The sequence below is a fragment of the Balaenoptera borealis genome (genome assembly GCF_965194805.1).
Source record: "Balaenoptera borealis genome assembly, chromosome: 11".
Taxonomy (NCBI): domain Eukaryota; kingdom Metazoa; phylum Chordata; class Mammalia; order Artiodactyla; family Balaenopteridae; genus Balaenoptera; species Balaenoptera borealis.
The window spans coordinates 54965221-54978861 of NC_138868.1; the positions used below are offsets into that span (position 1 = coordinate 54965221).

Genomic DNA, 13641 nt, shown 5'->3' on the forward strand with positions numbered 1-13641 from the left:
AGAATCACAGGGACAGTTGTTAAAATGCGGATTCCAGGGCCCCATCTCCTACTGATTAGGTAGGTCTAGGGTGGGACCCAATAACCGGCTTTTAAAAACAGGCGGGCCATACACACACATTGTGAAACAATGGTGAAGAGATATTTCGGAGTAGGAAGGCTCCCCTCAACTGATGGCCAGGATGAAGCAAGAGTGAACAGGGTGGCAGAAGCAGGGAACCTGGAATTGGAAGGGATGGATTTGAATCCCGAAACCAACATTTTCTGCTGGGTTACCAGGAGCTGGTGATTAACCTCTCTGTGCCTTCATTTTCCTCTTGCCGAAAATAGAAATAACATTCAGCCCACAGAGTTCTGTAATATCAAAGAGATCTGTGTAAAAATGCTTTGCACACTGAACCACCACCATCATGATTATTCGCTGTCACTGCCAGTCCTCTAGGCAAGGAGAAAAGCCAGCCTGAGGTGGTGGTGGTGATGAGCTCAGATGCCACCTCCTGTGTAAAGCCCACCCTGATTCAGTCACTTGGGATGAAGCCCTCCTTCCTCTGGACTGCACACCACTCAACTTCTTTATCCCTGTTCGGTACTCCTTTTCTGTGCCTGGGGCTGACTTTGCAGTACATGTGCCATTTTTTTTTTCCACCAGAATGTGAGCCCCTCCTTTGGGGAGCCCCTGAGTTAGGGATAATGTCAGAGGGCCTGGGTAGTGGAGACAGGAGTTCAGTCCTGTCACTCATTAGTCATGGGATCTTGATCTATGGATCCACCTCTCTGAGCCTCTATAGCTATAAAGTATAAAGGTTTAAGTGGAATAATGTCTGTAAGGTTCTGTAATGTCTATCACTCAGTAAGTCCAACTTGGGTAAAACAAGATACAAGCTTGCGAGACTGAGAAAGGCATCACAAAGAGTGGCTTTTGACCTGGGCTTTTAAAGCCAGGAAAGATCTTTTTTTTTTAAGCCGGGAAAGATCTTAACAGGTAAAGAACTGGTGGGGAAGCCCCTGCAGGCCCTCTTCCATATTCTGGTTACACTCTATTTACTTCTGTAAATTGGAAGCAGAGAATTCCTGCTTTGAAATATGTTGCTGTTCATTTAGAAATTGAAATGGGATAAAGATAACAAGTTGAACACACACTGTGGTCTTTCCTGAAACCAACTAAAACAACAGTAAAGGGATTTATCAAAATATTGGAAACCAGACAGAGCCAACAAAGAATGGTAACTGACTGAATCCTAAACAGGCAATAAAGAAAGTTGAAGAGCAGCCCAGTTTACACTGCGAAACCCCCATATGGTTTAGGAATTGGCTGTCCCAGGTACTTCTGGAAATTGGGTGGGTAGGGAGGCTTAAAAACAGGAAAATTGTTTGAAAATATATTTAAGAAGCAATCAGACTCCAGATACCCTCCCCACCTGGTCGAATACTGAAGGTCTATTCTCAGGAGAGGTTAACAGAGGATCTCTATTCTGGGGGCACTCTGACAACAGGAATAAAGTGAACACTTTGTACTCAATATTGAGGCCTCTAGCCTTCTTTCTCCATTCGGCTACCCAGACTCTGGCTGCCAGGAGAGTACCCTCCAGGCAGGAGATTGGAAGAGGTTTTCTCTTGACCAGCTCAACAAAAAAAGACATGGAATGGCCCAACAGATCCCGGTACACAGCCCCAGTCATGATCATCATGTATCAAGTCTTTTAGTGTCCCATTTTTAAATATAAGAAGACAGCAAAGGATGAATAAACATTTGAGGGAAGCCTCTAATAAGAAAGAGGTTAAGGGACTTCCCAGGTGGTGCAGGGGTTAAGAATCCGCCTGCCAATGTAGTGGACACAGGTTCGAGCCCTGGTCCGGGAGGATCCCACATGCCACGGAGCAACTAAGCCCATGTGCCACAACGACTGAGACTGTGCTCTAGAGCCCACGAGCCACAACTGCTGAAGCCCTCATGCCTAGAGCCTGTACTCTGCAACAAGAGAAGCCACCGCAGTGAGAGGCCCACGCACCGCAGCAAAGAGGGGCCCCCGCTCACCGCAACTAGAGAAAGCCCGCGTGCAGCAATGAAGACCCAATGCAGCCAAAAATAAATAAATAAATAAATAAATTTATAAAAAAAGAATGAGGTTAAAACAAACATCGGGGTGGGGGGGAAAGGAACGTGAAAGATAGGGACTATGCAAAAAGCAGAAGACTTAAAAGAGAAGACTGTCATTAATGTCCTAAGAGATAAGATATTGCATCCATGAACAAGAATGGGATGCTACAGGAAAGAAAAAAAAAAGGAGAAGAACTCTTGGGAAACTTCAATAGCAGAAAATGAAAAACTAAAAAAAAACAAAGTGGTTGGAATATAAATTTGAGAAAATAGAGCAAAAAGGCTAAGAGATGGAAAACAGAAAAGACACGATAGTTTGCGGGCTAGTCAAGGGAACTCAACATCTGAATAACAGGAATTTTAGAAAGATGGATTAGAGAAAATGTCCTAGAATTGAAATACATCAGTTTCAGATTGAAATGCCCCGTTGAGGATTTAGCACAATTGATGAAAGTAGATTGACACCAAGACATCAAAATTACAGAACCCTGAGAACAAAAACATCACAAAAGCTTCCAGATAGAAGAAGAAATAAGCAGGCTTCAAACAAAGGCTTAAGAATCACACTGACATTGGATTTCTCAATAGTAAGGTGGGAACTAGGAGACAATGTGCCTTCAAAATTCTGAGGGAAATTATTTCCATCCCAGCCAAATAATCATCAAGGGTGCAGATAAAGGCATATTTAGTCATGTAAGGTCTCTTTGCACATTTTCTCAGGAAGCTACTGGAGAATGTGCTTCAACAGAAGTGAGTGAGTAAACCAAGAAAGAGGAGGACATGGCATCGAAGGAAGAGAAGATGCCACAAAGCAGGAGGCAGAGGAATCCCCAGGCCAATGGTAGTGAGGTAGAAAGTAACTAATCCTGACTGGAGCAGGTTGAAAGACTCCAGAAGATGAAATTGGTAGACTATCCAAAGAATTCAAGCATATTGAGAGGAGATTACATAACTGTAATTGTTATGCAGGAAAGGAAAAGTAATCAGCGCATATTACACGGTTCACTTGTCAACAGCATTTATATTGCCTAATAATGCAAACAGTGAATACTGTTCCAACCACACTTGTGATGTAATTATACTGGGAGGATGACAGGGAACACAAAATGGACATGTGGGTGTGGAGAGAGCAAGGAGAAAGGTGGTGGGTGGGTGGGAGAAAGGTACTTAAAACTAAAAAGAAATCAAGAAGTAGCATTATGAGGAAATAATTCAGAACTGAAAGCAATTGCCTCTGCAGAGTGAGAAGTGGTCTGTCTGTGTGTGTGTATGTGTTGAATGGGGGACTACTATTTTCCATTACAAGCCTTATAGACTTTCTAAACTATGTGCATGTACAACTAAAGTTTTTAAAAATTGAGTGAGTTACAAAAAGCCCCTAAGCCAAGGTCACTAGTGGCAGGAGGGCAGTCATTTTCAGCAGAAGACTTAGCCTAACACTGACCAACTCTGAAATGCTAGCAGGAGAGGAACATTCTGGGGGACTCTGGGGAGCTAAGCTGAGGAGGTGGAATGCAATTCAACTGTCGAGGGCAAATTCAAATACCACGCCTTCCTGAAGCCTCCTGTGGCCCCTGCAACCTCATGGATTCTTCCTTCTCCCTCATCCCTTATCCCATTGTCATTACCGTGATCACTGCCTGGCTTCAACGGTAGATATTTTGTCTGTCCCACCAGGCTATGAACTCCCTAAGGACAGTGACTTCAGCCAAGTGACACAGAGAAGCTGCTCAATACATACTTGCTGTGTGCATGAATGGTCAGCACCTAGTGAGGCCTGGGGACATACTTATTGAACAGAATAATAATTAATTGAACAGAAAGGATCTTCTTCCTTAGAATCACTTTCACCTGTGTTTTTAGTACAAAGCAAGTCCTTGATAAATGTGCTCAGTGGAGCGAATATGGCCTCCTGGACTCCCAGCCTGCTGTATGATTTTAACAAATTTCTTAACCTTTCAGAAAGATGCCAGGATTTCCCCATATATCAATCAAGAGAAAAAAAGAGGTAGAGAATGATTTTCTGGGTCTGGGGAGAGAGGAGGGGGCGATGATGGTGCACAAAAGAGCCCCTGCGGATTCTTAGGTGTCCAGGAGGGCGGGTGGGTGGAAGGGAAGAGTTATAGCTAATGAAAAGCAGCTAGAGAGAGGCCCGGATGGGAGGAATGATTCATCCCCGGCATCTCCTGCCCAAAGCCACTCCTCCTCACTGTCCCCTGGCCCTGGCTTCCAGCAGCCAGCGGTGCTGAGTCCCGCATCTGGAGGGACATTTGTCCAGATCCTCCCTATCCCCCAGGACTGGGCGGTGGAATCCCAGGCCAGGCCTGCTGCCCTCTGGTTGGTGCATCTCCGAAGATGCCAGTTCTAGGGACTCAGGTAGAACCACAGAGTGCTCACACTGCACGGGACATGAGATCATCTAGCCAAATTTTAAGTCTTACAGATGAGTAAATTTTACATAAAGAGGGGGGAGACCAGCGTAAAGTTGCCAAGATTTTATTTTGCTCAGTAAAGAAAATTAAAAAGAAGAATTACCACAACGTTCTGTTTCTTCATCTGGGTGGTGGTTACAGAGTTTGTTCACTTAGTGGAAATGCATCAGGCTGGACACTTGTGCGCATGACTACTCTATATGTTAGAATTTGTAAAAAGTTTACTCAAAGGGCTATCATGGGGACTTCCCTGGTGGTCCAGTGTCTAACAATCCACCTTCCAATGCAGGGGACGCGGGTTCGATCCACGGTTGGGGAAGTAAGATCCCACATGCCACAGGGCAACTAAGCCCACGTGCCACAACTACAGAGCCTGCGTGCCACGACTAGAAAGAAGCCTGTGCACCGCAATGAAGACCTGACGCAGCCATAAATAAATAAATAAATATTAACCAAAACAATAAATAAAAATAAAAAGAATATCATGTACTATCACACCATTATTCATCTTAAAAGACATTTTAATGCTATAAAATGGGAAAGGCATAATCTCAATAAAGGACAGTCAGTCCTTCTAAAAAGGGGCAGTGGTAAATTTACAATAGCATAGTTTGCATGTATGACAGTAAAACAAATTCCAGGGGAGAAACAAAGCTTTATATTACAGTATTACTCATACATCAGTTTTGTCAATTTAGGAGTCTATATCTAGCTTGTTCTTAAGCTTTATCACAGTTCTTGAGAAAAACCCTGTTTCATTTTGGTTATCTTGCGGGAAATGGAAGCCACACCCAATGTAGTTCCACTCAATTTGGAATGTTCCACCAGAGCAGAGAGAGGCTGAGGACCAAGACGGCAACCAGCCCCTCCTCCCCCTACTGCTTGAGGGGGCAGGTGGCCAGGTTGTGGGACTCAGAGCCAGCGGGCACCCTGATCACCCGGCACAGAGTAGTAAGACGTTTACCTGAAAGGGATGCTGCAGACCGAGGAGACTTTTGTTAGAGACCCTGGCCCATCAGTGCATCTGCAGGCTTTTGGAAACCAGCCTTCTATCAGACTCCTTTAGGTGAACACTGAGGCCCAGAGAGAGGAGGTGGTTTACCCAAAGTCACACGGAAAATTAGTGACGAGTTGAGGCTAGAACCTGGGTCTCTGGCCTGTCAGCTCCATATTCTCCCCACCCCTCTCGGCTCTGGGGCTCCCAGTAGTCTCCTTTCCTGACCCTGAAAGAGGCTCACAGGTCCTGCCATGTTGCCATAAACTCTTCAGGGTTCCAGCTCTGGTGGCCAGAGATAGGCTGGTGCTGGGCTGCAGAGGATCGAGTTACCTGCTTGGAGTGGGTCCCCCCCAGGAGCCAGCCGCTCTCCAGCTTGGCAGGAGGACAATTTGGCGAGGCTGGGCTCATGGAAGATGCCAGAGCTTCTACAATGGAGGGCTTCAGCGATCCAACACCTCCTTTGGGGCTACTGTCACCAAATCCAAGCTGACACCCTGGCTCTGGGCAGAGGATGGTGGGGGTGGGTAGGGGGGTGGGGGGCTGGTTGTTCAGAAGGCTCTGCCAGGCAGGGGAGGGAAGGGGGTGGGAGGGCTTGGCCTCTGCAAGACGGCTTCTTTCCCTCCTCCTCAAGGGCTTTGCTTAGGCCATGCCTTTTTCCTGCTTCTGTTTCGTCTTAGACACGCCTGCCTCCACAAAGCCTCTTTGACTGGGGACCTGAGATCTGGTCTACATTTTGGGCCTTCATCGCCTAATCTGTGAAATGGACAGTTGTGAGCGTGGGAATATCTCTAAAGGTCCTATCAGCACAGACATTGAGCCTCTCAGGTCAGCTCTGTGGTGGGTGCGCTCCCAGATGAGGACATGGACCCTTGGCAGCCCAGATGGCTGATTCCTACCCTGAGCGGAGGAGTAGCTACCCTTAATTTTTCTACCTTATGTCAGAGTGCCTCAAAGCAGGAAGAAAATCCAGTTAACCATATGTTCCAGGCACCTGGAAGGTCTCAATAAATATTTGTTGAATGTATGAAAGAATATTAAGGTCTAGCTTAAGGTTATTTTTAAGAAAGTTTATTTTTAAGAAAGAAAGGTACTTAAAAAAAGAGAATCAAAGACCTAGTCCAGCTGTGCTCATCTGACGAAGAGGAAATAGTCCTGATGAAGGCCCTTTCTTGTTAAAGGTCACAGAGGGAATACATGGGGCCAGGCAGGTGTCCTGAGCCCAGCTCTTTGAGTGCCGCTCTTCTGATGGGTGAGAGCCCATCGAGGGTCAGGGCTGAATGAACAGCCCCACTACTCCACCCTCAAATCTGTAGCTTCCAGGGACACTCCCAGTCTTCAGTGGGCACCCTGAGCTTCTTGAAAATTCCCTGTCATTCCTTGGGCTAGCTTGCTCCACTCCACACCACCTTCTTTTGAATTTCCCCCAAGTTCCCCATCCTCTGCTGTAAGCTGTGTGACCTTGAGCAAGTTGCTCAGCTTCTCTGAGCTTGCATTATTAAACTGAGAGAAATATTACTGATCCTGAAGGGTTGCTGTGAGGTTCACAAGCTCTAGCAGAGAGAGTGCATGATGAAGTCAACATTTATGGGACACCCCCCCTTACTCTTTGCCAGACACATGTGAGACACAGGATCATTTCTTGCACAAAGCAGGGTAGGGGTTAAGCGGAAATTAGATTCATAGGCAGGGCCGACCTGAGTTAGAATTCTGGCCCTACCACTGACTCACTATGTGACCCTGGCAAGTCACGTAGCCTTTCTAGGACTCTCTTTTCTCATCTGTAAAATGGAGATAATAATACCTACCTTGCTGGGTAGTTGAGAGGATTAAATATGAACACTATAAACACCCAGTGTTTGGCATATGGTAGGTGCTCAGTGAAGGGCAGCCTTCATGCACTTCTTTCTCCATGAAGTGCTCACTGGGCCAGTGCTGTACCCCTACCCTTCCCCCACGCCCCGCACACACCTGCCTCCCAGGTCCTCAGGTAAGCACTGGCCCTTGTGTTTAGTAAGTCCTCAGTTCAAGGCTGTGGAATCCTACTTGGGTCTAATAAGGAGCACCAAAATAAAGGGAAATGAGGAGGCCCCAAGATGCGGAGCTTGGAGTGAGGGTGCTGTGCTTGGCTGGCAGCCAGCAGGCCTGGCCCTGAGCCCCCGGCAATCACCTTTCTAAATCATATCCTTCCCTCCAAGCAAGCAAGCAAGCAAGCCGGCCCTGGTGGAGGCCCTGGCCAAGCACAGCAGAACCTTTGTGAGCTCTTGGCTTTCCCCACAGCTCCCCGCCTCATCCTGTCATCACCTGCAAGGAGCCCTGGGGCGGGGCTCCTGGCAGGCGAGCAGAGCAGTTCCCAGGCTCCCTGGCCCCCATCACCTCCAGCAATCTCTAACTGCCTGAGCCTGGCATTCAAGGCTCGAGGGTCTGGTCTCAGCCCCCTCTCCAGTCACATCTCCCTTCAGGGCCCCTCCTCCCCTCCCAGGCTGCCACCTGGTCTTTGATTCTCTGGAGAGGTGTGCACAGGGCCAGGGCTGTGGAGAGGCAGGAAGAGGCCTTCACTCCAGGAGAGGTCAGCATTGTCTCCCCATCCTCTGCGGCTCTTAGAACAACACACTTCATCGCCACCCTGGCCAGTCCTAACCACTCAGACCTCAGTTTAAGTCTCCACTGGCTGGATGGCTTCAGGCCCGAGAGTCTCTTTCTTCCCTCGTACAGAGAGAGGAAATCCCTGCCTAGAGCAGGGCCTAGTGGAGCAGCTTTCTGTCCACTCAGGGGCTCGAGGAGACCCCTTAGACTCTATCCTTGCCCCCCCACCCACCCAGGAATGGCTGTGCCAGGTGCCTCATCACCACCCAAGGACAGCTTGGGCTCCAGGAACCTGACTCTGAAACCTCCATCTCTCTGAGGTTTAGCCTTGTATGAGTCACTGCTCAGAACTCTCCCCCTGCAGCCTGGACCCTGGGTAGTCCCTCCTCATTCATCAGGTCCAGCTGCGGAGGTGCCCCTGTGACATTCTCGCTGAACACTGCCCTACTGCCCATCACTGCCGCCATGGCAGAGCCTCTGCCTATCTCCTTCACCACTGGATTCCCAGGGCCTAGAAGAAGGTAGGGGCTCAAAAACAAGAACAGCCTGCCTGGCCCAGGACCTCCACCCCCTTTGCTGTCAGCACCCAAGCCCACCTTCACGTCACTGATAAGTAAGCATTTCAACATGAAAAAAAAATCATAAAGTCAGACAAATGACAAATGGAGAAAACACACACAAGACAGAATGCTAATTCCCTTAATATTTTATAAAGTGATAGGAAAAATACCTTTGTTCATATTTTGTATCCAATTGGAAAAAAGCAAAACCTACAAAAAAGAGAAAAGTAAACATTTATACCTGTGAAAAGATGCTTAACCTCACTCAAAACAAAAGAAAAATCAACTAAAAATAACAGTGAAATGTACTTTTTGAGCTATGGCCCTCAGATTGGCTTAGATCAAATAGGATGCTATTTATGAGATCTACTTGCATGTGTTTGCAATAATGGATAAGGATATTCGTTACAGTATTTTTTTAGAACAATAATGGACCAGACAGTAACCATTTTAGGCTTGAGGACCATACGGGCTCATTGCTACAAGAACAGGCAGTGGGCCAGATTTAGTCAGCAGGCCACAGTTTGCCAACCCCTGGTTCAGATTAATAAAAGGTTAGAAATGATCTCCATGTCCATCAGTAGAAGAATGGCTAAACACACATGACATATCCCTAGGATGGAACATGCCTGCAGAAGAAATGTGCTCATCAGTTGTCTCCAACTACATTTTGAAAGGAACACATCCTGTGTAACCTAGAATCCCCTAGGAAAATACAGAAGGGCCACAAATAACTTCCTCTGGAAGGAGGAAACTGGGAGTCCAAGGGAGCAAGTGTGGGAGGAAAGCTTTGCAAAGCATACCCCATTGCTCAGTTTGAAATGTATTCATACTGTAAACACACATTAACTTAAAAACAGAATTAGTCCCCTAGTCCCCCAAACAAAAATGTTCCCTGAAACAAACGGATCTGTGGTGAAATTAGTTTGGTCCATACAGGGTTAAGCAAAGTTAAAGTGTCTTTGTGCAGGACTTGGGGCAGGGGGGTGTGGGGTGTGTGGCCTTTAATATGCTGCTGTGCCTTGTGACTCCCAAGGAAGACACTATATGTGGCACTTCCCACGCTTATTGTGGTACCATGTTTCCACAGAGTATCTCTGGGGTCTACTATTCTGTGACTAGATGCTGGGAATCCCCATCTCTAAGAGCAAGCACAAATGCCTTCACCCTCACTATATTCTCTCCCTCCCTCCCTCCTTCCCTCCCCCTCTCTCCCTCTCCCTCTCTCTCTCTCTCTCACACACACACACACGCGTGCGCACACACACACAAGGTACCAGAGAACTTCCTTAAGGGCATTCCTCAGGTGACTGATCTCATGAGATGCTCTGTGGTCACATATTCTTGGGAAACGCTGTTCTGCCAATGCGGATGATAAATTATTGCTTACACTTCTCACAGATTTTACAGCTTCTCTGCCTTTGCTCACACCATCCCTTCCATCTGGACTGCTCTTTGTTTTAACCCACTTCTTCCTGCCAAAGTTCCAGCTCATCTGTCGAGGCTTGGGTCTCATGCTTTCTGCACCATGATGAAGACTTCTTGGATCCTGGCAAAATCGTTGAGATGCCTGACAAGTGTCCCAGACCCTTGTTGAAAGAAAGAAAGAAATTACTGAGTGCAATAGAGGAATGCCTGAGGGAGGGAGGAGAAAGGGACAGAGGGCTGGATGGGTGCAGGGTTAGGTTGTTGTGTGTGATTGTGATTGGGTTAATGAGTGGGGAGGCAGTAGCTTGTTATACCTGTGTCCACAAATCTGTTCATCATGGATGGCGCCGGCAGAACTTCAGCTCTGTAGATCTGACTGATTGCCCCAAAGCAGCTTGTTGGCCTGCTCTTGGGCAGTCCCAGGAAGAGGGGAGAGGTCCCTCTCTCCCAAGCCTCTCCCCTGGGCCCTCATCCCTATCCAAAGCCCCACCAAGAAAAATGCCCACCTTTGGATGTGGATCTGGGGATGTCTTGCCACATTATGTGTTCCTGCCCTTGTCTGCATGGGCACTCCCTAGGAGGTGGGCATCCCCTGAGTTGTTTTGACCAGAGAACCTATGGGGGTCTGTAGAAACTGAGCTTTCCTCACTCCCCACCCGACTCTGCAGCCCACTAGACACCCCAACACTGTGCCTCTAGGGGGCCCTATGAGAGTAGACCTGCACAGGGATCCAAAATGGAGAGGCCAATTCTACCTGTTTAAGCAAGCTTCCTCATAAGCAATTTCCTCTGGAACCTTCAGCAAACTGCCTAACCTCTTTGAACCCTATTTTCCCCTCACTCCACAATGGGCATGTCTACCTCATTGACTACTTATGAATACTAAGTTAAACAAAGTAGATGAAAGCATCTGGCACCTAGTAGGGTTTTTGCAGCAGTTTCTCTCTCCCTTTATCCCCAGTGTGGATTCTGAGCTGCTAGAGAGACTGCTTCTTAGTTTTCCATTGTGTGGTGTCAGGACACTGAATGAAGGATAAATTGGGATGGATGGGAGAAGGCAGCTGTGGCCCAGTCTGTGCCACGTACAGGTAGGCAAATTTCAAAAGCAGCCTCAGCCCCAGGGAAGGCTTCCCTGAGCCTTTCCCTTCAAGGGCTGCTTTGATCATTCGGCTTGTGACCAGCTGGTTTTCTCGTCAGTCTCCCCTCTCACCCCCACCCACCTTCCGCAGATGTAGATTCCCCTCAGATCAGGTGCTGGGGATGACTCACCTCTAGGTCCCCAAGCCCCCCTCAGAGCAGGCTCACCAGATGGAGTAGTGGAAAAGGCTAGTCTCTTCAGCTGTCACTGAAGGTCCCTTAAAGAACAGTTTTACTTGCTGCCGAGAGGGCGCCAAGAGAGAGCAGGCACTGGGAGCCCAGGCAAGGAGAAGGGATGAGGTGGTGAGAGGCAGGGATGGACAGAGCTGGATGAGGCACAAGCTACTTTGTGATTTGCCCTTGGGCATTCATTCATTCAACACAATGAACAAATATTAAGTGCCTAGTGTTCGCCAGGCTCTTTGCATATTCTGGCTTGTGATACTGCAGGGTGTTGGTCAAGAGTGATGTGGATCTGGCTCTATGCGTTCTTGGGCAAGTTGCTTAACGTCTCTGAGCCTCAGTGATAGCATCAGCAATAAGGTCAATGTTTCACAAGGTTGTTCTGAAAATTATATGTTTATTTATGTAAATTGCTTGACACAATTCCTGCTAGATTACTGTTCACAGATATAATTGTTAAAGATAATAATAATCCTGACTCAATCCTGTGTGGGTAGAGCCAGGGCTCCAACAAGCCTTGGAGTCCAGGCCAGCAATCCAGTTCCTTCATCTGAGAGCTGAAAAAACTGGGACCAGAGAAGACAGAGGAGGAACAGGAACAGATCCCTGGCCAGGGGCTTTCAGGGCACTCTTTCCATCTGAGCTGTTGTTTTTCCCTAAGTTTAGAGCCTGCAGAGCAGGCATGTATGCCGATTCGCCAAGTACTCCTCTGGGGAAAGTGGTATGTAAAGCTGGGGCGCAGTTTGCACATAACAGTGCAATAAAGGCGACTTCCGGGATTCACAGCTGAGGATGTACTTAAGATGCAATCCACTGCTGGGCCTGCAATATTCTGCTCTGAGCACCTCCTCTCTCTGGCTGTCCCTTCTGCTGAGTTACAGCCTGGCCCAGGAGAGTTTATTACTTCAGCCCCAGAACATTCTCTTACTGGAGTTTGAGGCAATAATAATGATACAAGTGTATTTGTAAGATTTTCCAGATTCCATCGTGCTGTCATATCCTTAATTTCATCTGACCTCCACAACATTTTTTAACAGATGGAGAAACTGAGGCACAAGGAGTTAAGTAAATTATCTGAGGTCCTGGTACCAGTCAAGGTATTTTCACAAACTCTAGCGTTTATTCGATTACTTAAAATAAAAGCGGAAACTCACTAGGTGCCTCATGGAAGCCAGTCTCCATTCAAAATGCTCTACCAACATTAAGTCCCAGTAACCCTCACAAGCACCCTCTGTGGCAGAAACTTACTATTCTTTCCCAGATGACAGAGGTCAAGTAACTGACCCAAGGATACACAGCTCTAGCAGGTGGCAGAGCTAGGGTTCAAATCCAGATAGTTGGGCTCCATCATCCCCATTCTTAATCTCTATGTCAGGGTTTCTTAGCCTTGTGCTATGGACATTTGGGGCCAGAAAAGCCTTTGTTCTGGGGGCCTATTCTGTGCGATGTAGGATGTTTAGCATTATGTCTAGGCTCTACACACTACATGCCAGTAGCTTCCGCACCACCACTGCCACCATAGTTGTGACAACCAAAAATGCCTCCAAACATTGCCAAATGTCACTTGGTGGGTAAAATCGCCTCTGGTTGAAAACTACTGCTCTGTTACGCTATTCTAAAATGATAATATGTATAGTTTTTGTTTTTTTAATATAGCAACCTCTGATTTCAGACAAAATATGTTCTGTAGACCTCTTTCCAAAACGAATCAACATTCAGATTCAAACAACCTTAACTGCTCACCTCCAATGCCCAGGCAATTTATAGACCATGTAAAAAATGAATTGATGCTTAGGAAAATCAAGCAACTTGCCCAGAATAAAAAAGCTCGTTATGTGGCAGAACAAGAACACGAACATCAGTCTCAAGGTCCACATGACAAACTTTTCTGGTAGTATTCATTCTAAAGTGACATATTCTGTATTTTCTCAATTCTAAGATACGCTTTCTCCCCACAATTTAATAGTTTTGAAATTGAGATGCAACTAAAACCAATATTTGTTTACATAGAAAATTTTTTATTCTCCCCAAAGCTGCTATTTAATTAAAATTGTGTCTCATAACTAATAGCCTCTTAGAATTGAGAATTGAGGGCAGGAGCTGTGAATGTGGGAGATGCTGATGGAGTCAGATGGGAAGGAAAGACAGAGTAGTAGCCCTTCCTGTACTGGGATGTTGCCTGGTCCTCTGCGCCAGCCGTTCCACCAAAACTCTGCCTCCTTCC

General features: G+C 46.9%; 1 protein-coding gene and 1 long non-coding RNA gene across 16 annotated transcripts in view; one reads left to right on the forward strand and one right to left on the reverse strand.

Annotated features, from left to right (window-relative positions):
- Window positions 1-5011, forward strand: LOC309605935. Its single transcript, XR_014231584.1, has 2 exons — window positions 1-4105; window positions 4819-5011. It is a non-coding gene; the product is annotated as an uncharacterized lncRNA (long non-coding RNA).
- THAP12 (THAP domain containing 12) overlaps window positions 1-13641 on the reverse strand; it is a 100570-nt gene that overhangs the window by 52798 nt on the left and 34131 nt on the right. For 12 of the 15 annotated variants that reach the window (XR_014231579.1, XR_014231580.1, XR_014231581.1 and 9 more), the window contains exons 7-8: window positions 10060-10258; window positions 8840-8879 (exon numbers count right to left, since the gene is read on the reverse strand). Coding sequence is in view for 9 of the 15 variants with exons in the window: in XM_082342282.1 (XP_082198408.1) it covers window positions 8840-8879; window positions 10060-10258 (239 nt within the window). In the remaining 6 variants the exon portion in view is untranslated. Of the gene's footprint in view, window positions 1-8839; window positions 8880-9946; window positions 10259-13641 lie in introns of those variants that run through there. The other 3 variants (XR_014231582.1, XM_082342284.1, XM_082342283.1) reach the window with 3 other exon arrangements.